This window comes from Xenopus tropicalis, chromosome 3 (genome assembly GCF_000004195.4).
Source record: "Xenopus tropicalis strain Nigerian chromosome 3, UCB_Xtro_10.0, whole genome shotgun sequence".
NCBI lineage: Eukaryota > Metazoa > Chordata > Amphibia > Anura > Pipidae > Xenopus > Xenopus tropicalis.
The window spans coordinates 59998389-60021605 of NC_030679.2; the positions used below are offsets into that span (position 1 = coordinate 59998389).

General features: G+C 37.9%; 1 protein-coding gene across 1 annotated transcript in view; it reads left to right on the forward strand.

Moving 5' to 3' along the window:
- The first annotated feature begins 5139 nt into the window (after nucleotides 1-5139).
- Nucleotides 5140-23217, forward strand: part of tbc1d15 (TBC1 domain family member 15) — a 46692-nt gene continuing 28614 nt past the window's right edge. The window contains 5 exon segments of the mRNA NM_203892.1: nucleotides 5140-5177; nucleotides 12476-12574; nucleotides 13763-13837; nucleotides 14113-14245; nucleotides 19508-19718. Of these exon segments, the coding sequence (NP_989223.1) occupies nucleotides 5154-5177; nucleotides 12476-12574; nucleotides 13763-13837; nucleotides 14113-14245; nucleotides 19508-19718 (542 nt within the window). The 5' untranslated portion in view covers nucleotides 5140-5153.

Below are 23217 nucleotides of genomic sequence, written 5' to 3' on the forward strand. Positions count from 1 at the left end.
ACAATTACTTACAAAAGCAGCCCTATCAGCAATAAATGAACATGACCTATAGGCAACTTTTTATGTACATTAATATTTTGAAGGGTAGTTTTTTGTGTCAGTATCTGAAGACACTGAAGAGGTAACAGTCATCAAAAAGTTACAGTAATCAGTGTGTGATATGATGAGAGAGTGAATCAGAATTTTAGTGGCATCTTGGGTAGTTAATGATCCTATTTTAAAAATTTAGTGATTTAGTGAGTGACTGGATATAAGGATGTGAAGGACAGTGCAGAATCAAGGATAAAAACAAACACGCTATATTTTTCCTACTGCACAGGAAAATCATCAATCGAAAACAAAGTTTAGGTACTACAATGCAGAAATCTGTGTATTTTTGTATACAGGGGCAGATTTAATATCATCACAAGAAATCACATTAAACTTTAGGGTTGCTACAAACCTAAGTAAACTATTTTCTTCACACCCAGTTGATACAAGCATTGTCTAAGGAAAACTATACCCCCAGAATTAATACTTAACCAACTTGGAATATATACAGGTAAATATTGCCCTTTTACATCCTTTCCCTTCATCCACCATTTAGTGATGGTCTGTGTGTTCCCTTAGAGATCACATGACCACAAATAATGCAACTTTAACTGTAACAGGAAGTAGTGTGGAAGCAAAAGACCAAACTCTGTCCATAATTGTCTAATGTGGCCTAGCATGTATTGTCTAGGAGTATCCAATAGCACATACTACTAAAAACATATTTTGATGAAAATGGTTTATTTAGATGAAGCAGGGTTTTACATATGAGCTTGTTTATACAGTATATTTGTATACAAACCTATGTTGTGGGGGGGGTTTAGTTTTCCTTTAATCCAGACTTGCCTACCAGTTTATCAGTTGTACCTTCTGATAGGAGTTGGCAGAAGAGGCAATTGGTGGGGGGGGGGGGGGGGGGGGGGTTGCTTGGACCTTAGATACATATCTATGCTGCCTCCTCTAACTCTGTCCCTGTGTTCTGCAATTGGCAAAAAGGTGAATGGCTATGGTGGGTGAGATGATTGTCAAGGCTCTGCTTTCACTGCTTACCTATCTGTCAAGCCACAATTGACAGGGAAAGAGCTGCAGTAAAAAGTACAATTCCTTTATAGCAGAGGAAAGTGGAAATAGTATGGCACTACTGCCAAGACAGGCTGCTCACTGAGTGAGCGTGCAAGGGACTAGTGAGGGAGGCCAACAAGAGACCCATTACAATTGTTATGAGCCCCCGTGCCTGAGTTTGGACACATGATGTTTACAACAGATGCTTGGGTGTTTCATCAGTCACATAATTATGGGAGAGTGGCAGCAGTGACTAACACTCACATCACATATTGCCTTAAGTTTGCTAGGAGGCATTTAATAAACTTAAAAGTCATGTTGAAGAAGGTTTCATGGTCTTGTGAGGACAAAACTGAGCTTTATGTCCATCAGACTAAACTCAATGCTGGTATTAAATTAACTCAATAAGATTGTATTACTTCCATTAAAAGAGAAGGAAAGGTAAAAACTGAGTAAGCTTTATCAAAAATGTTTATGTAAATGCAGCCATAAGCAACCGCAGAAAAGCTGCACTGAATCCTCTATCAAAACAAAGGATTTCTTGTCTTCTTTTTTGTAAACATGTTCTTCGGTATCAGCCTTTCTCTCTCAGAAAAATCCTTCTTTCCAGGGGCCCACGTCTCTTCCTTCTCCTGCTCCCCCCTCCCAAAAGAATTCATAAGAGTTCACTTCCCCTCCTATGAGAATGTGTGCTACCAACAGCTAGAGCTGCAGCAGGAAGCTTAGGAGACCAACCTAAAATGGCAGCTGCAATCTTAAAAAAACGGAGCTTCTAGGGCTATTTACTTTTTGGGTATGATAAAGCTTTCTGCTGAATACGTATAGTGTTCTAGGTGGCACTAATGTGGCTAATCCAGTGTTTTTCAACCTTTTTTGGGCAAAGGCACACTTGTTTCATGAAAAAAATCACGAGGCACACCACCATTAGAAAATGTTAAAAAATTTAACTCTGTGCCCAGCAGCAGTGCCCCCCTAGTACATTGGTGCCAAGAGCAGTGCCCCCCTAGTACATTGGTGCCCAGCAGCAGTGCCCCCCTAGTACATTGGTGCCCAGCAGCAGTGCCCCCCAGTACATTGGTGCCAAGAGCCAGCCCCCCTAGTACATTGGTGCCCAGCAGCAGTGCCCCCCAGTACATTGGTGCCCAGCAGCAGTGCCCCCATAAGTCAGTGTGCCCCGTGGCCCCCCCTAATACATTGGTGCCCAGCAGCATTTTACTTCTGCTCTTCGGCGGCTTCTCCGGTGGCTTCAGCAGCATCTTCGTATCCCTCAGACGCGCCGCCTCTTCACTTCTGCCTACACGCGACCGCACACAGGCCCTTTTATAACGTTGCGCCCCGTGCGTACTGACGTCACCCGTACACACGGGGCGCAACCAATGACAGGGCCCGGATTTTATTAAAGGGGGCCCGAGCTACTAAGAAAAACTGTAGCATCGCTGGGCCCCCTTTGAAAGTAAAAATTGCGGCCCTGCCTACGGCACACCAGTCAACATCTCGTGCCGCGGAACAGCGGTTGAAAAACGCTGGGCTAATCCATTGGCATTAAAACCCCAAAATGACTTTCCTTCTCCTTTAAGGATTAATAATATCTTAGGTTTAAATTCAAGGTACTGTTTCTTATTACACACAAAATCATTTTTAAAAATGTCTGTGAGAGTAGGTCTTCCTGTAATTTGGAGCTTTCAGGATAATGCTTTTTTTTCATCACCCAAATCTCCATATTGCTTTCATACATATTTTTCTCCCTTCTCCATTTTTCTTCTGCTTTACCCTTTTCTTGCATTCTACTTTTTTCAAGTTTCGACTTTTGTTTATCTTTGTTTTTAACGTTGTGTACACTTTTCCTTCTTGTGGTCTGTTTCTTTTCACATTCTGATTTCTGTTTCCTTTCTGTTTGTTTTTTGTTTTTTTGCCATTTTCTCATTCCTTCTTTCAACCCTGCCATTTTTCTAACTATCTTTTCCCTAACGCATTTACCTGTTTGTTTATTCCTTCCCCATTCTACTTTTTCATAATTTTACCTAATTCTGGATAAAAGTATTTTTACATTTTTAAATTGTTACAATCATTTTTGTATTCTGGTTTCCTCTTACATTTTGCACCCAGTTTCTGCACATATGCTTTCCAATTACCACTATTTATTCACCTGTTTTGCACTTATATTTCATATACCTTTCTATTTCAGCCTCACAAGCCTGCTTCCTGTTTAGTAAGTGTTGAGTTTCTGTGCATTTCACTTTCGCTTGTCAAAGTGCCAATTAGTTCTATGTTTACAACTGCAAAAACAGCTTCTGGGATAATGGTAGACATAAGAAGCAATCCATTACAGGTTTTTTTCTTATTTCGAGACCTCATAAGAAGCTAAATTTAACACTGAAGCATATAGCATTTGGAAATAATAGACATACCTTTAGGGGTCAAAGTAATCCAATGTTTTAAACCACTGAGCATTCTGGAAAACAGCAATGCCTTTATGCAAGGCAAGGGTAAGGGTTCTTTGAGAACCCCCACAACAAGGGAGCCACCTAACTGGCTCACCTTTCACTGAATATTAGCATTAGTAGGGCAGTCTTTCTGTTCATCTTCTTTCTGTTCTGTTAGACACAGCAGCTGTAAAGATTTACTAGTGCCAAAGTTAATAAGTGAAATTAGCAGCCTTGTGACCTTGGAGGTGGTGAATCAAAGCCAGTTGCTTTATATACTGTATATATATAATTATAAAATACCAGAGGTTTCTATCAGAAAACACTTTAATCATGAACTTCACATATTTGGGGGAAATGTGTTAAGTAAACATAATCCGTCAAATATTTGAAGGTGACCAAGTGTGGTTTAGTTAGGCTATCAATCTCAGTATATCACCCCCCACAGGTGTAAATGCAACTGCCACAGAGCAGAACTTGTTGCAAATAAGTGTTCATTCACACAATTTTCAAGACTTCACACCCTTCATCAAGTGCAATCAAGGGCATGAAACCCAAAACATGTTATGTAAATAAACACTGATTTGGAGCAAGTTCTGCTCTGGCTTTTATATCTCATACAATGTTAATTTTATTGATATTTCTGACATAAATGCAGAAAGAGAAGAGACACTAGCTGAAACCCCACAGTTTGGCAACCACTGCTATAAGTGGCCCAGGGAAGCTTCATTCTGATAATCATGGAACCTAACTGTAAATTTCAGAAAGGGCACTTCAGCACTCTGGAGCTGTATTTGTCTATCTGGTGACTGGCAGCTCTGTTTGGCAGTACACCTGGTTTTATGCAACCAAAACTTGCTTCCAAACACTGGAAACAACATCCAAGGGGTTTGGTAAGTCACATGTTGCTCAGGAGCCACTGGTTGGGGATCACTGGTCAAGAGAAAGGGAAACCACAAGTGGTGTAACTCCTCCCCAGCCCATCACTATAATTAAGGGGGGACTGAGGTATAGGAGACCCCACTATATATATATATAACTATATATATATATATATATATAGTTACGCCACTGGAAAACACTATACTAACAACATAACATGCCAGTCCAATTACAGGAACCACAAAGTCAGTATTTTCCCAGGCTGCTAAGAGTTTTCCTCAAAGCAGGCACGTTCTAAATTACATAACATAATCATTGTAGTCTCTTGTCTTAAGATTGTTTATTTAAATTAATTTACTACGTGACAGCATCATCACCAATTTGAGGTAAGCTCATAGCTCATGTCTCTTAGCCACAATCATGCCGATGAATTCAATAAGGGATTTTAACTTCTCAAGTATATAACTGTATTCTAAACTGTGACCATTAAATTGTTGTGCGAGATATATAGACGCTTTCTGGTTGCTGTGACAAAAATTAATGGGAGTGGATTAGACTAGTTTTCCGTTAGTCTAGAAGCGACGTTCACACCCCTTTCATCACTTTTAACCCAGCCTACACTCCCTGACTCATTCTAACGTGAAACCGCTCCCAACGTGCCTCACGTACGTCACTGCGCAAGCGTGTCTTCTATTGGGTCCAATGTTTGGCAGGCACGTGAGCTTCGCGACGTCATCATAAACACTCGTAGGCAAGATGGCGGCTCCTGGCCAAGGAAAGGTAACGAAAATAGGGAAGCATAGTGACCCCTTGCAACCAAGGTGTGCAGGGGACTTGAGAGAGGTCAGCGTTTAGCGCACAGTGTTTCAGAAGATGCACAACGTTGTTTTTTCTCTCCTTTTTCTTCTAGCTCGGAGAGCAATGTAAAAAAGACACACAAGATTCTTTACATCTGGAAAAGGGACTGACTTTACAAGTGTCATTAAAAGAGTTTATAGGGTGAAAGTGCAGGGAGATGATTTATCCTTTTCTCAAAAATGAACCCGGGTGTGTGACTATAACAAAGTTCCTAAGGTGCTACACCATCTGTGTGATCAGGAAGTGTTCTATCTTTACCTGTTCTATGTCCACTTGTATTATGTGTACATATTTTACTGCTTCATACTCAATAACTATAAATATTTTTTACATTGTATACTTACAAACGTTGCTTAGTGATGTTGTCAGTTATGGGTGTTTATTATTCTAATAATATCACATGACCCAATGGAACTTGTGTGTAAAATTCACCCCCTGTTGTAAAATATGATGATATTAGAACTCCTCGGAGTTCCATAACCTTGAGCTTGTGCTTTTATATATACATTGGAACAATGGGGAGTGCATTATTCACTATATGCAAGCATTTAGTTGTGTAATACATGTCGCATTACTCACTGAAGCTTGTGTATTATAATAAATAATACCCCTCTTGTAAGATATGAGGTAATTAAAACACACATTGGAGTTCCATGGCTTGTATGAAAAAACTAGCCCATCCAGGCAAGAACAAAAATGCTTCTACCTGAGGGGAAAAAAAACCCCAACATAGTAAGGTGCCTTTCCATTTCACTTACCTTTCCCAGGCTTCCTTGAAAGACTCTGGTAACGATTTTTTAAATCTTACTGTACTGTACATATGCATGTCTACGTCTGCTTTAGAGATACATAGCAAAGGTGGCATGGAGCTGTATTATTTTTCATAAGGCAGCTGGATTTTATTACATTACAAAAGCACTGTCCTGAGGCAAAAAACATAATGATTACATTTACAAGGAGGTATCTACCATTTTGGCACCCCAGTGAATTTGTATCTCCTTGTTCTTCAATGAGTCTTTCGTTTCTCATTCTTCTGAACTGTGAAAGCTTTTCAGTGTCATTTAGAACTTGGGCTAAACTCACTGATCCTCTGCTAAGAAAGTGTAGGGTTTTTTCCCTTGTGTTTGAACTATCCTTTTCTTGTGAAAAGTTACATTTTGGATTAAATACATTTCTCATCTTTTTACTCAAAATTGCCATATTTTATATAATTCACCAAAGCCTTTTTCGTGTTTTTGGTTAATGTTTTTGGCTGCTCTAAGGGTGGGGTAAATTATTCTGTGGAAGTTTTCCGGAGCACTGTTAAAACTTTGGTTTTATAATTACATTATAGTGACTATGTATGTAAAAAAAAATGTTTGTTTTTTACACAGGGTAAATTAGTGTTTTGTGCTAGAACTGATTTTACTTGCCAAGAACAATAATGGAAAGTAAATTATTTTACTTAGGGAGGAAAGTTAATTTTTTTTTCTTAGATGATAGTAAATCTGTCCCATAATGTTTTACCTTGGGCCACATTGCTTAAGTTATTGCGATTAATTTACAAAGTGGAGTGCAGAACTGGAATTTCACACATCTATGCTTTCCCATAGATTCTTTAGCCAGAAATCCTCATCAAAAAGAGAACTTATGCATATGTTACATAACCGTGTTCCAAAAAACATCTAACCCAGTAACAACAGCAACAAATTTATTTTCAAATGGGAAACAATATTGAACTGTACTATAAGCTCTGGAAGATTAATCTTCAACGCATATTTTCTACCAGGTTTAAAAGTATATAAATATGTTACAGATCACTTCCATGCTAAAATGTCCTTTTTATTCCACACCGTCATACATCCTGTATGGACCAAGATAAATGTTTTATCTCTGAAATAACCCCAACCCTTCTCAATAATCCTCCAAAATAACCATCCAGTGGTACATCATTTTTGTTAGACATGAGATAGCATTGCAAGGAAATGGGTATACCCAGCCCCACATCCAACAAATTAAATTTCAATTTAAATTAATTTACTGACAAAATTATTTATACCTGTACCAAGAACGCTGCAACCCATAAACTCTTTTCTGGAATGGGAAACGACAAACATTATTAGGAAATTGCAATTCATTCTAAATCCATGGCAGCTTGTGATTTATACTGGTTGCTCCTTAAAGGACATGTAAAGGCTACATTTGCCTACAATGTATATCAGTTGGGCACGCCTCCCCCACCCAAATGGCATCATTTGTACTGCATATATCCCCTCTGCTTGCCAGCACCATCACGTTTTCCTAAAGCAAATAGCAGCTTTCACCTGGTGGCTATTTTAACTCTGATACATAATCAGTTACATTTAAATCTGCAAACGGCACACACAGACCCTTATTCAGCTTACATTTAATCAAGAATACAGGCTCACACAGGCACAACTGTCTCTGATAAAAGTTCTGCTTTGTTTGAGCTGAGCTCAGGAGAGTTGGTTGGGAGAAAAAAATTGAAGCAGACCGCTAGAGCTGAGTTTCTATGGAAACCAGTAATGGCATCTCTTCCCTGGCTGCTAGACTGGAGGGCGTGTTTAGTAATCTGAGTTTAGAACAACTGAGCATGCCCACAAGCCAACAGCCAAAGCAAATTCTTGAGGGAGGGGGCTGAGTGGGTTACAGGAGGAGAAGCAAATCTAAGTCAAGGTCTAAGTCAAGTCTAAGTTTAGGGGATGTTGCAGGCTTACTATTAACCTATGGACAACCAGTGTAGCAGGTATTGAAAGATTTCAAAGAGGCTGTTCACTGATTAAATTTTTGTGTGTGGGGTTCACATGTCCTTTAAGAGACTTCAGGCTACTAAATGGCATGGGAGCGCATAATACCTTCCTTTCCTTCCTCCCTCCTGAACGTGGCTATACCCTTAACCTACTTTCAACAGCGATATTTTCTGCCTTTCTCATCCTGACGTTTTTCTTCAATATTTCCTAGCATTTGGTTTTGGTGACTTTTTCTTTGGAAAATCTTGGAAACAGAAAAAACAGTATTATATGCTTTGGGAGGCACTGGAGCAATTAAATGTGCAATTATGTGCATTGGGAGGTGCTGGAGCAATTAAGTGTGGATTTTGCATAGTTTAGAGTGTCAGAATTTCTTTGTGGTTTTTTGTTTTTTTTTTCATTTTAAAATCCGCATTTTTATAAATAGGTCAAACGTATCCACTTCACTGAGTAGGCCAAAGAACTTGTGTGAAGTCCCTAGGTGGTGGTTATAACTTGCCTGTACTTATATTTATATAATTACTCTCTGCATACTGATCTGTTGGTTTATCATTATTGATGAGTTGATTGTTATAACTTATCCCATACCATTAGAGATATAACAATCATTTAGCATGGAAATACTTTAAAGTCTTATTTAAAGGACCTCAACATAAGCCTTATGTTTTTTAAACTTTCACCTCCATACGTTGTCCTTATTTCACATACTTATTTCACAAACATTTCTAGAGACAGACCCTGCAAAGCAGGGAAGCTGCCAGAATCTTAATTTCTAAATACTGCACTTGAAAAGGGTTTAACTTGATGCTGCAAAAATATATAGCTAAAACACTGCATTTTATCTTTTAGAGGGTTGGTGATCGGTAAGATCATACTGTTACTATAATGACATAATTGTCTTTAATTTTTATATATAATTCTTTATTTTTATAGCAAAGATTACTTAGTGATATACATTAATTCTGAATGGGTCTGTTTGTTTCGGTATGTAGTTTTTTTATAAAAATACACGTTTTTTTGAAGCAACAAGTTTATGCTAGCTTTAATATCTCACCTACTGTAAAGATGGTCAGCTTATTTAAATAAATAAATGTGATATTATTGGGGGGTGGGGCGCTAATTAATGCCCACCACCCCCTATAATAAGGGGGTGGGGGGGCCATCCGTTTTTTTCTGGGGTGCGAACTGCTCACTTAAAAATTGGTGTACCTTGGCTTGTAGTAAAGGTATGGGACCTGTTATCCATAATGCTTAGAGCCCAAAGTTTTTTGAATAAGGGGTCTTTCTGTTATATAGATCTCTATACTTTAAGTTAACTAAAAATGATTTGAACATTACATAAACCCAATATGATTGTTTTGCCTCAGATAAGGATTAAAGGAAAAGGAAAGTCATTTTGGCATTTTACTGCCAATAGATTTGCCACATTAGTGCCACCTAGAACACTATATTTATTTTGCAGAAAGCATTGTCATACCTGAGTAAAGAGCCATAGAAGCTTTCTCTGTTTGCTTAAGACAGCAGCTGCCTTTTTAAATTGCTTCCTGTTTGCAGTCTAGCCGTGGGGGGAGCAGGAGAGAGGAGAGGACTGCGTAGAATCTGGCCATGGGAATTAAGGATTTTTCTGAGAGGAAGTCGGATACTCGAACAACATGGAGAGAAATCCGGTGTTTCTTTTGATAGAGGACACAGTGTTTCTGTGAGTGCATATGGCTGTATTTACATAGACCTTTCTGATAAAGCTTACTTAGTTTTTACCTTTCCTTTTCCTTTAATTACATCTTGATTGGAATCAAGTACAAGGTATTGCTTTATTATTATATTTTATATTTATTTATTATAGATAAAAAGGAAATCATTTTTAAAAATTAGAATTATTTGATTAAAATGGAGTCTGAAAGGTGACTTTCCTGTAATTTGGCACATTCTGGATAACGGATCCCATACCTCTATTTTTAAAACTGAAATAGTTCTTAGTGTAAACACATTAAAGGAGAAAGAAAGGTAAAAACTAAGTAAGCTTTATCAGAAAGGTCTATGTAAATACAGCCATAAGCACTCACAGAAACACTGCACTGACTTCTGTCAAAAGATTTCTTATGTCTGTAATTTATGTGCCAGAGACACGCAGCTCTCTGCTCTCTCCTGCTCCCCCTCTCTCAAGAATGCTAGGAACTCGCTCCCTCCCCTTAGGAATGTGGATCTGAGCCAATCAGCAGGAAGCTGACTCATAGGGGGAGATTTATCAATCTACGAATGGTCCGATCGTTTGTTCGACTTTTTCATACTGTGCATAAAAAAAAACGCGTATTGTCACAACGAGTATTAAAGTTTCGGATTCATTCAAGCTTCGGCATCGTGACTTTCCTTGGGCCAGGTTGGAGCTGCAGAGTCCCATTGAGTCCTATGGGAGGCTTCCAAAATCATGCACAGAAGGATCAAAGTTGGAAAGGTTTTCCTGCATTTTACGATAGTTTGGATATGAAAATTTTGGGACTTTCGGATCGGCAATACGATATTATCGTGACTAATATGATTTTTTCGTAAGCATATTCGTGATATTTGCGATATTCAGAAATTATCGTCTCCAATCTGAATTTTTCCCATTCGGGATTCAAATTTGTGTCTAAATAAATCTGCCCCATAGTCTAACTAACTGAGCATGTACACTTGGTCTCGGTCTAGGAGTGAGGCATTATGGGAACTTTCTTTACACAGCTCAGCGTTTTTCTTCCTGTTTGGCTTCTGATCATCTGAACAGGTGAAATATGGGGAGACTTAAGGGCACTATTGAGACAACTGAAGGTATGCCTGCAGCTTGAGATTAACTCTTTATTAGCCTTTCCTTTTACTTTAAGGCAGTGCTGTTCAACTTCTGTGGTACCAAAGGCATGAATGTTTCTGGCCTACGTGTTGGTGGGCCGATAATGCAAGCTAGTTTTGACCAGTTTAAACTGCACCCACTTCATACAACACCCAAGTCATCACAAGAGCATTTAAGACCATACCCACATTAATGGTGGTAGCACAGCAAAAATCCAAATGGTTGGCGCTCACTGTAGGGGTATCACCCTTCATTCATATGTGAAAGAATTATATTATGTCAAGGCTTTATTTGGAAAGGCTAATAAAGAGTTAATCTCAAGCTGCAGGCATACCTTCAGTTCTCTCGATAGTGTCCTTAAGTCTCCCCATATTTCCCCTGTTCAGATGGTCAGAAGCCTCATAGGAAAAGAAAACGCTGAGCTGTTGAAAGAAAGTTCCCATAATGCCTCGCTCCTGCACCAAGACCAAGACTGGTGTACATGCTCCGTTTGTAAGACTTTCTGCTGATTGGCTCAGATCACACATTCCTAAGGGGGGAGGGAGCAGGAGAGGGGAGAGCTGCTTGTCTCTGGCACAGAGTGCTTACAGCTGTATTTACATACATACATACTTAGTTTTTACCTTTCCTTCTCCTTTAAATCCATATGGAAACCCCCAACAAATAATTACACACTATATAATGACTATTTCTAAATGCTAATAAACTCTCAGAACAAACCCCTGCCAGGTTCATCTTTCACAGGCAGCATAGGGCATGCAGAGTATGACCCACACAGGCAGCATAGGGCAGGCAGAGTATGGCCCACACAAGTAGCATAGGGCAGGAAGCATACAGCCCATGCAGGCAGCATAGTGCAGGCAAGTTATGGCACACACAGCAGCATAGGGCAGGCAGAGTATGGCACACACAGGCAGCATAGGGCAGGCAGAATACTGCCTGAGTGCACCATACTCTGCCTGCCCTACCCTGCCTGAGTGTGCCAACTCTGCCTTCCCTATGCTGCCTTATGAAGGAGGGTCAACCCGCAGGTATCGGGCCGGCCCCAACATCACTATCTTCCTTCAGTATGCTACGTGTGTCACACACCCAGGCAGCATAGGGCAGGCAGTACATACAGTGACACCATGCTGGCACTGCTCCTGCAGTCTGTCTGAGGTGTGAACAATGTGGGAGCCTACAGTCTGAGCCTGAGATGTGAACTATACAGGGTTTACAGCCTGAATCTGAGGTGTAAACAATGTAGGGGCCAGTTAATCTCAGTATTGATACTATTTTAAGCTTACACAAAGGTAAGCAGTCACAGTAACCAGACAGGTGGGGGGCCGTGGACCGCCTGTTGGACAGCACTGGTCTATGCTATGTAACAAAGGAAAAGTCAAGCGAGGTACAGACATTGCCAAGAACAATACTGTAAGCAGTCACAACAGCCAGACAGGTGGGGGGCTACAGGCTGCCAGTTGGAAAGCACTGCATTAAGGAATTTTTAAGTTATTTTATAAGTTTTAAGGCCTGTGATGTTGTTAAATGGTCCACTGAACCAACCAAGCATTACATAAGAAATGTGATAGATCATTTTAAATACTTTTTTTTTTTAAATAGCCTTTGCTTATGCTTATTTTTTTTTCCTCCTTTTGAATTTTTAGGTTCTTTATGATCAAGAAGGGGTATTCATACATTCATCTTGTGGAAAAATTGATGAGCAAGACACTTTAATCCCTGGAATATTACGTGTCATAGAAAAGGTATTGTTTTATTCTTGGGTAAAGCATGATACACCACACTGCCAATAATGTTATGCATATGAATTCGTTTAAGCAAATAAAAAAAAATAAAAATTTAAATTACTGCAATTACATCATTCATGTCCTTCCCTGCCCCAATGGGGCTTACTATTCCCTACTATATTCGCATATCACAAATTTTTCATCAGAAACCATGTAACCAGTTTGTATGTTTTTTTAGAGTGTGGGAGGAAATCTGGATGGACAGTTTACACAAACTCCTTGTGAATAGGGGTTGAATAGGGGCACCAGAATTGCAAGGGAGAGAAAAAGGCATTAAAATTAGTTGTCATTGCTAATCTGTCTTAAAAACAACACAGGTCCTTAACTACACTAACTTCTGTGAAATCAACTAAGAGCATTTATTATATAACTTAGCTCCCAAATTGTGTGTCAAATATTTGTGCACCAAATAAATGTTTCATGTGTGATACTGCCTTTCATTTGTATTCCTTTAGGGCTCTGGCACACGGGGAGATTAGTTGCCCGCAACAAATCTCCCTTGTCACACGCTGTGCAGGCGATTTCGGCAAATTTGCCGAAATCGCCTGCGCAGCATGTGCCATCCCACCGGCGACTTACATTTTCGCCGGTGGGATGGTAGTTCGGGGAGATTAGTCACCCATGACAAGGGAGATTAGTCGTCCTGTGTGCCAGAGCCCTTATTGTTTATTCAGGGTCTGCGGCAGTATTTACACATGTTTTACATGGCTTACTCCTAAGTACTTGTTCTAATTGTTGAGCATTAACATTTTAACAGCATATGCCAACAGTTATATAGCATCAATTTGATTGCTACAAGCGATATAACATTCACTCTGTCAGCAACTATTCAAAAAATGCCACAAAATTTTTCCATGCTAATCTTTCATGGGGAAAAAAGGTCATAAACAAGCAAAAATCACCTTATTCCATTTGTTTCAATAAGGAAGTAAGTCTCAAATGTTTTAAAAATGAACCTAGGAAAAATATAAAGTTGTTAGAGACAATTCTGTTTCCACTTCTATAAAAACTCAGCAGCTTTTCCTTTTCGAGTTTATATTCTTTGATAAATCATGATTTCAAAAAATATTCTTGCATATATTTGCATGCAATCACAAATTTTGACAACCTGCTCCTAAGTAACTGATTGTATTTGATTCTTTTCAGGATGAGGACGTTGTAGTAGATTGGAGACCACTAGAAGAAACAATGGATTCCTCTAATATTCTTTGTGCTGCAAAGGTATGTTTTGAGTATCATAATCAGTGTACAGTGTAAACTGAGGATAATAGGCAGAAATAAATTCTTTGCAATAATTTATGTGTGATGACAGGCACAAGGGGCACATTTATTAAAGTGGAATAGCAGATAAATTCCTATTGCCAAAATACTTATATTAAGCATCGAAAGGAGATAACGAACATTGCTATTGGGAAACTGGAGAAAAATATGTGCACATAACATTATATTTTAGAGTTAACTTTCTATCTACTGTGCATGGTTTTTTACTTTTGTAGGATTCAAGCTCAGTTGTAGAGTGGACTACAAAGGAGAGGGGGATGCATTTACCAGATCACCAGAACAGTTATGAAGCAGAGTGGGATATGGTCAACACAGTTTCTTTTAAGAAAAAGCAATTTGCTAATGGAGGTCAGTATAAAGATACAATCTGCAGTTATTAATTTTTTATTTCTGTTGTATATTTTCTCCTGTGGAGTGAGCTTAGGGAATGGGTTATTTCTTGTCTTTTATACAGTTGCCCCTGGCCTAGGCATTAAAAGTAAGGGGGTTTGGGGGGCTTTTGCTCCCCCTGGAGTTTTCCCTTCAAACATGGCACGAAGTAGTGCCCCGGGGTCCCCATAAGAGTGTTTAAGATTTCAGCTTGTGTTGATTCTCTGCCTCTTTCCTGATTACTCTCTGCCAGGTGCTGCAGCCTTAAAGGGCACTACTGTGAATCTTATACAAGCTTCATCTTGTAAAAATATTTCTTCTTCATACAGGAGCTGTAGTCAGATTTTGATTGACAGTTTGGTCTAATACTTATCTAATACTTATTACAAATATGTATATAATAATAATTTAAGGGGGCTCCTTTTGCCTAGAAAATGCTAACTAACTTCACAGACTCCTGCACAAACAAAAAGTACAGCACGTGCTCCATGTAGAGAGAGACAGTTTCTTTTAGAATCAGTTTCTTGTGTGAGCTCTAATGCATCTAGACAAAAGGACCCCCCCCCCAAAAAAAAAGACACATTGGACATAACTGTCAATTAAAACATGACTTCTGTATGAAGAGAGAGTGATGAAGAGAGAGTGAGAAGATGCTAGGAAAGGGATAGTGAAGAGTAACTTGGTTATTTGAAAGACAAAACAAATTAAAAATGATTCATTTTAGCAAATTTCATATTTCAGAATAACAAAGCTTACATTAAATTTATATTTTTCCGATAGTTCCCCTTAAAACTTGTTACTTTGTATCTTGTCTGTGCTTCAGCTTGGTCATATGAGTGAGACTGTGTTAGAATATGGTTCTGCTTTAGTTTGGGGGGAAAAGAAAAATCTAATTGTCTGTGTGTGTCAGAGATACTGCTTGCATGTTTGTGTGCATTATTGCTCAGTAAGTAGAGAAACATGCCTACTTTGGCCACAATGCCAAGGAAACCTACCAAATCCTGTGTGTGCTGGCATTACTCTTGCAATATTCTAGTTCATATGGCTCCTGCACCCAGGTCTCATTATTGTTAGTGGTGTGCACCATTTTGGTTTCTATATATAATATATAGTCTTTTTGGGGGGGCTTTTTGCCCTATTAGTTGCAGCTTAGCTTGGATAGCCACATATGTGACTCTTTGCCTTTGGTTAAATGTTTGTAGCATTTAGAGTTTCAAAAAATCTCTCTTTGCTAAAGAATGTTTTGAGTGTTGTAGTTGAACAGCCGCAAGAGTGTTAAGCATTATGTCAGGTGTGATGGCTGCAAGTACTGCCTATTGAAAATCATAGCTGCCATTGCTGCCCTCTTATTAGGGCACATGGGCACAGCTTAGATCTGTCCTCCAAGAATTTTACATTGAGGCAACACATTTTGAGTGCTGTAATGGCAGCTGCTCAGAATAGCAGATGTTGAAAAAAAAGTGTGGGGGGTATTTAACCTGCAGGGTCCTTGCATGGGATAATGTGAATATTTGGGTTGGTCTGTATGTATATTTTATTTATATTTTCCAATTATGTATCACTTGCCCAGCATCTTCACTTGTGTGGGATCCCTCATCTAGAAAGCTGTTATTTAGAAAGCTCCAAAATATGGAAAGGTCATCTCACAAAGACTCAATTTTTAACAAATATTTCAAATTGTTTTTAAGGAGAAAGAAAGGTAAAAACAGTAAGCTTTATCAGAAAGGTCTGTTTAAGCATTTACAGTAGTGCTGCACTGAGTCCTCTATCAAAAGAAACACAGGATTTCGTGCCTCTTTTTTTGTAAACATGATGTTCCAGTGTCTGACTCTTTTTTAAGGAAACATCCTTAATTCCTTTGGCCAGAGTCTGCGGAGCTCTCTCCCCTCTGCCCTTTCCTGCTCCCCTCCCACCAGAATGCTAAGAACTCCCTCCCCCCTCCCTTGGGAATGTGTGAGCTCAGCTATAATGACTAGAGCTGCAGGCAGGTAGCTACCTAAAATGGCAGCTGCTATCTTAAGCAAACGGAGAAAGCTTCAAAAGCTGGTGACTCAGGTATGGTTATGGTTTCTGCAAAATAAATCTATTGTTCTAGGTGGCACTAATGTGGCAAATCTATTGGCAGTAAAACGCCAAAATGACTTTCCTTCTTCTTTAAAGTCATTACCTTTTTCTATATTAATAAATTAATATTTTCTGTATTAATAAAACAGTGCTTGATCCTAACTAAGATACAATTAATCCTTATTGTAGGTAAAACAATCCTATTAGGGTTATTTAATGATTTTTAGCAGACAAAATATTTCTTCCAAGTTATTGAAAGATCCCTTACCGGATCCCTTGTCTAATCCTACTCCTGTATAGCATCTTAAAAAAAAAAAAAAAAAAAAAATAGTGATGTAGGAAAATATTTTCTATCAATTTTGATTGCTACAAACTTGGCTCAACCAAATGGCCACCTTTTGTGGAGCCGCATAAAGTTGCAATTAAATATATATATGTCTATGCAATAAACAGGGCAAATCAGAAATTAAAAGTAAAGTCACAACCCAGCTCTTGGGCAGAGACAGATATAAATGATGTTTAGTCTCCATAAAGTACTGTGGGATATGTCAACTCTGTATAAATAAAGTAAAATTATTAAGTCCATGGTTCCCTTTTCAGTGTCTGCATACAAATTATTGCACCAGTTTAATAGGATGTAGATGGAACCCCTGTCAAACTGTACTCATGCTGACATTTTTTTTTTTAATACACACTTATGCCTTTGTATTGATCCATAGCTTGTGTGGATGCAATAAAGTTCCACAATCATCCATTGGGCAAAACATACCTTTTGGAATTATGGCTAAATAGTTCAACCTTGGTCACATCAGACCGTAATACATTTTCTGCATGGTTGTGGGAGACTGGGTATACCTTTTTGCAAAGTTTAGCCCAGCTTGGATGTTTTTCTTAGTGAGTGAAGACGTTGTCCTGCTACCCTACCCCACAATCCAGACATATTAAGAATATCACATGTAGGGAACAACCAGTACTTGCCAAGAAATCCTGCAGCTCCTTAAATGTTGCTGTAGGTATCTTGGTGGCCTCCCTGACTAGTTTTCACTGTGCATTCTCATCAATCTTGGAGGGAAGTCCTGATCTTGATACGGTCTTTGTTAAGCCATATTTCTCCACTTGGTAATGACTGTTTTCACTGTGCTCCATGGAATGTCCTAATTGATACCATACATTTTGCATGCCATTTTGCAGGGGTGTGTAGACTTTTTACATTTAGTGTATATATATCCATGTAACAAAGATAGAAGCACTCATGGAACTTCCAAAAATGAACATGATGGTGTTTATTTAAGTCAACGCTTTGGTCCTACTTAATAGACCTTTCTCTGAGAAAAGTAGATTTAAATAAACACTTTCTCGCTTATTTTTGGAAGTCCTGTGAGTGCTTCTATCTCTGTTACATGGATTTGTATTATCTTTTGAAGGCGCCTAGTAATACGGTTTATTTGTGAGTGCATTACACTATTACTTTCAATATATGTGTGTGACTTTTTAAAGAAAAAATGTAAAGGCGTGGAACCATCAATTTAATAAACAGTTTATTTCCTTTAAAAAGTCCAATGAGTGCTCCTATCTTGTGCTCTTGAATGAGAACTTAAGCCTAACTAAAAAAGTAAGGCAGAAATGTTGTACATTATGTTTTTGGGCTTCTGTACCAGCCCAAGTCAACCACAACCCTTTAGCAGTAAATATGTGTTCCCCTAAAGATGCACCCAGTAGCTCCCCCATCTTCTTTTCTGATGATTCACTGCACATTCTCTGTGCTGCTGTCAGTTACTGAACTTAGGGGCCGACACACAATTTACAGTATATACAAAATATAAATGTCACAACATAAGGCTGATTACTAATTTAGTACAGATAATTACTACATGGCAGCTCATAAACCAGTACAATTAGCTTTAGAATTAAATAATCAGCCCTGTAGCATCAGCTTATATGACAGGCTAACCTTATTTTTTGCTTGATAATTTGCGACAATCCCTAAGTTTAGCTTCTCAACAGCTGCTCAGAGTGCACTGAGCATGTGAGTGTCACAGACATTTTCCAAGATGGGGAGCCCATGTGACGACTATAAAGGCCTGGATCATTGCTTCTAATGAAATGCTGAAAGGCTGGTGCAGTAAGTTCAGTATATAAAATATGGCATTTAATGCTATATGGCCATATTAATATTTGGGGTTTAGTTCTCCTCTAAATACCTACTGTATATGTCTAGGCAGCACCTAGGCAATGTATGTGTTTATTTTGGAGTGCATCACTAAAACTGTCTAGACAACTAGACTTAATAAAATTATATTTAATGTTTTGTATTGGTTGTACTATATCACTGTAAATTTTATTTAATTTTAATTGTTATTGGATTAAACTAGGGCACAAATTGTTTACACTGGTGCATGACTGTGTCTCTCCTATGGCCACCATTCTTTGAGAATTAATGAGCTTGTACCGTTAAGCACCATAAATGATATTTTATATAAATAAGAACCTGTAGAAGGAACTGATTTCCAAAACAGTGTTATATTTTACGGAAATATTTGGTGTCTTTTTTTGTTGCCACTCTTGATACTAATGTATCCTTAAATACAGAAGAGGGTTCATAATACCAGTAGGTACAGGTATAGGACCCATTATCCAGAATGTCCGGGACCAAGGGTATTCCGGATAAGGGGTCTTTCCGTAATTTGGATCTTCATACCTTAAGTCTATTAAAAAATCAATAAAACATTAATTAAACCCAATAGGATTATTTTGCATCCAGTAAGGATTAATTATATCTTAGTTGGGATCAAATACAAAGCACTGTTTTATTTTTACAGAGAAAAAGGAAATCAATTTTTAAAATCTGAATTATTTGCTTATAATGGAGTCTATGGGAGATGGGCTTTCCGTAATTCGGAGCTTTCTGGATATCGGGTTTCCGGATAAGGGATCCCATACCTGTACAACATTTTGGATCCTCCAATAAAAATTACAACATGAAACGTGCAATTGGGGTTTTTTGCTATGTATATATTTAGGTGATATAATCATAGTTACACCAGGGCCCGGGCTAATATGAATGATTTAATCTCTGTAAATCCCTGCTGAATATGCTGGTAAAGTATAAATAAAAATCATGATCACAGGGGTGTAGTTTTTCTTTTGTATAGTATTTTCTTTTGTTTGCTGTTCTAGGTGTTCAAAGTCCCCTAAATAGCCAGAGCAAATGGTCATTCCTCTTCAGCTTGGCAGACCTGAAGTCAATTAAACAGAACAAAGAAGGCATGGGCTGGTCTTATTTTGTTTTCTGCTTGAAGGATGATGTTGTCCTTCCAGCTCTTCATTTCCATCAAGGAGGAAGCGAACTTCTGCTTGAGTGCCTAGGGAAACATGTCATGTTTTGTGAGTAAGTATCTTCTAAAGCTCTAGGCCTTTTGTTCTATTACATGAATTGGAGATAAGGTATAAAGCTATAAATAACAATTAGAAGATACAATCTAACCATTTCTTTTTTTTTTTAATTCGGGTACAGTTACCAGTGCTCTAAACTAAAAAAAAAAAAAATTAAATGCACAAGCTATTACATATTATGTAATTTAAAAAATAATCTCTTGATTAGCATTATTGTCCTTATTTTTAGAACGTTAGTGTGCTTGTTTGCACAGTTAAGATTCTGTTTTGGCAAGGAAGGAACCATGTCTATGGAAAATTAAGCCAGAAACTGATTTCTTGATGGCCTTAGCAGTGTTCAGAAACAGCATGAAGCTGCCTTCACAAGCGGCTAGGATACTAAAAACAAGATTTTTTGTTCCAGGCCATGTTACACAGATAAATTATATGTAGTGTTTATTGTCTGTCTTCTATCTGTGTGTTTATTACAAGGATATGTGCTGGGTAACAGTACCTGTGTTTACAGTTTAGCCAGCAATATATGTAGAACAAAGACATTGTACCTTAAACATTGGACAATAGCTGTTTTTTTACTTGAATCAAACCTATAATTTGATTCATATAGCAAAGCAGATGTTTATTTTGTAAATCATTATAAAATCAATTATAGAAAAACCCTTATGCTACATGATTAGGCTATTTATCTAGAATGAATAAACAACAAGTATTTCAGTGAGTTAAAATAACATTTAATGGCTCAAAATTTAAACAAACAATTAACAAATAAAGCAAACCATACTATACCAAACAATGGAAAGGTGCATCCCACTGCCTCATGGTACCCACTCTCCTAACGCGTTTCGCACCAATGGGAGCTTCATCAGAGGTGGTCAATGTTTAGGTCAGGTTTATCTAGAATGAACAACCTATGGGGCTGATTCACTAATGTACGTATCCGAATCATGTCATCTGATCATTTCTGATACGGCGATCCGATAGTCATGAAATCTTCTTATCCCAATTATCGTAAACGGCGCGAAACCCTTTCTGACACTTTAATGCATGATGTGGGAAGCTTACTAAAGAACTCAATGGCACTCTGCAGCTCCAACTTGGCCAAAAGAAAGTCACGATACCGAAGCTTAAATAAATTCTGAAAGTTTCATGCTCGTTGCGGCAAATATGATTTTGTCACACAAAATGTCACGCAATGTATGAAAAAGTTGCGCAAATGAGAAAATACGCACAGTTCTAAAACTTAGAAAAAATACGGCTTTTTAGTAATCGTACCCAATCGTACTTTGATAAACGGGCCCCTATGTGTCTTGATACCCCTCAGTTAAAATTCTCAGTTAGTGTTGTATGTTACAGTGATACCTCTAAAACAGTGAAACACCATGAAACACATGTGCAGTATGAAGCAAGGAGGGAAAGGAAGAAAGAATACCTTTTTAGAGATGGCTGCCTAGAAAATGTGAAGTGTGACTGAGTAAATATTTGATTAGGTGAGCCAAAAGTGTGGCGTTTTTACTAAACAATAGGAGGACTATTGGGCAGTATGCTTTTTACATTTTGACTTTCATTTTCCTTTAAGGGCCCTGACACACAAGGAGATAAGTCGCTCACTGCAAATCTCCTGTATTGTGGGCGACGAATCTCCTCCAAATGCCTTCCCTCTTGTGATAATGTAAATCGCCAGTGGTAAAAAATATGCGTCACTTCTGCTTTCTGAAGTTGCCAAAATTTTCCTCACAAGGCACCTCCTGTGTGCTCCTTACTTGTATCAGCCAGCCTAAGACTCAAGCCATACTTTCTGATGCATATAATAGCTTTGGAGAGGCCTGATTTTTTTAAAATAAAACTTACTACCTAATGTAGTATAATAATTCTAATAATCACTATTAAGATTCCATAGGTCTGTTTTGCCAGGTTAATTAATATTCTATTGTATAAAGTGAATAGAATGCTTCTACTTGACATAATTCTTTATTACTTAAGAATGTTTATGTGACTGTTCTTTGTGCAAGAAGCTTGTATTTGAGATATGTTAGGAATTTTTACCTTCAGATCACACAACAATTCCAAAAAAAGTACATGTTTGGGATCTAGTACTTGAGATGCTTGGGGCCTTGGGTGTCCTGGATATAGGGGTGTTTTATCATATGGGGCACCATGTTTTACAGTTACAAAAAAGAAAATTTACTGACTTATTATTGCATAGTAAAGCAAAGTGGTCAAGAATTGTTTGTTTTACATCCAGTTATATGTTTTAAGCTATGATTTATGAAACCCCTATTTCTGTAGATGGATTTACATTGTATGTGATTTTGCTTCACTTATTTTCTAATTACCTAATTGCAGTTAGTGAGAAGAGCTCAAATGACCAGCAGAACATGCCCACCTTAAATTTTATTCTGCTCAGTAACAATGAATTTGTTAGAGGCCCCTCTGCTGCTATGTGCCTGCTGACTTTATTCATGAAAATCTCATGTTTGATTTCCTCTCACCTCATAATGCCATCCCATCCTGTTGTGCTGAAAGTGAATAGATAAAACATATTAAAGATCATATCTCAATCTTTAATAACACTCTGGGTAGTAGAAGTACAAGCAAAAGAGAAAAATTCATTCTATACCCCTAGCAAAACAATTGCTGATTATATCAGTGCAATTGCATTTAGTTTGACTGTTAGAATAGAACTGTGCACCAAAATAAACATATTCTGTAATGCAGGCAGGTCACCACGGCTTTCTCTATTATCTTAGTTATCTGGCTTGTCTTTGCTTTTGTGGGAAAACTAATGAATCCTGTGTGCAAGAACAGCCACCAGTTGCAGATTTACTGCTTATTGCAGATTTAAAAGGGATGTGTTCTTCACAGGCATCATATTTTTAAAATTGTAATTTTTACATATTCCTTAATTGTTCTGGTTCTTGAGCAAGTTTTAATATGTTGTTTGGTTTTCTTAAAGCATTTGAATTCAAATTCTTCAGTCATTTGTAATTCTGCAGTAATTCAGACAAATGATCTTTATAGGCACAATTATCTGCTCTTTTATTTTTGTTCATATGCTTGTCATGTCTAAAAACAGGTTTTTATATCCTTCAATAAACTCTCAGCTAAAATCACTTTGGGATTTTATCTACTAATAATGGAAAATGCAGATTTCAATATTAAAGTAGCAGACTTAGCTTTAGTGGCAAAAATGAGTTCCTTCAACTGAAAAATACATTTGACTGCTTTGTTTCCTTCATTTATAGATGATTTTATTTTACTCTTATGATTAGTTTATATAAATTGATCTATAAAGCACATAGATTCCATTTAACTTTTTTTTTTCTGTTTGGTGTCTCTTAAGAAAAGTGTCTAAGTGAGCTGCAGTGGGTGCAGTGGTTATGTTTGTCTTCTGTCAGTGATTCATACATGTGTGTGTGTGTGTGTGTATGTGTGTATATGTATGTATATATTCATGATTTTAGTCTAATGGAGCAAATTCAGAAGTTTTTATTTACCAA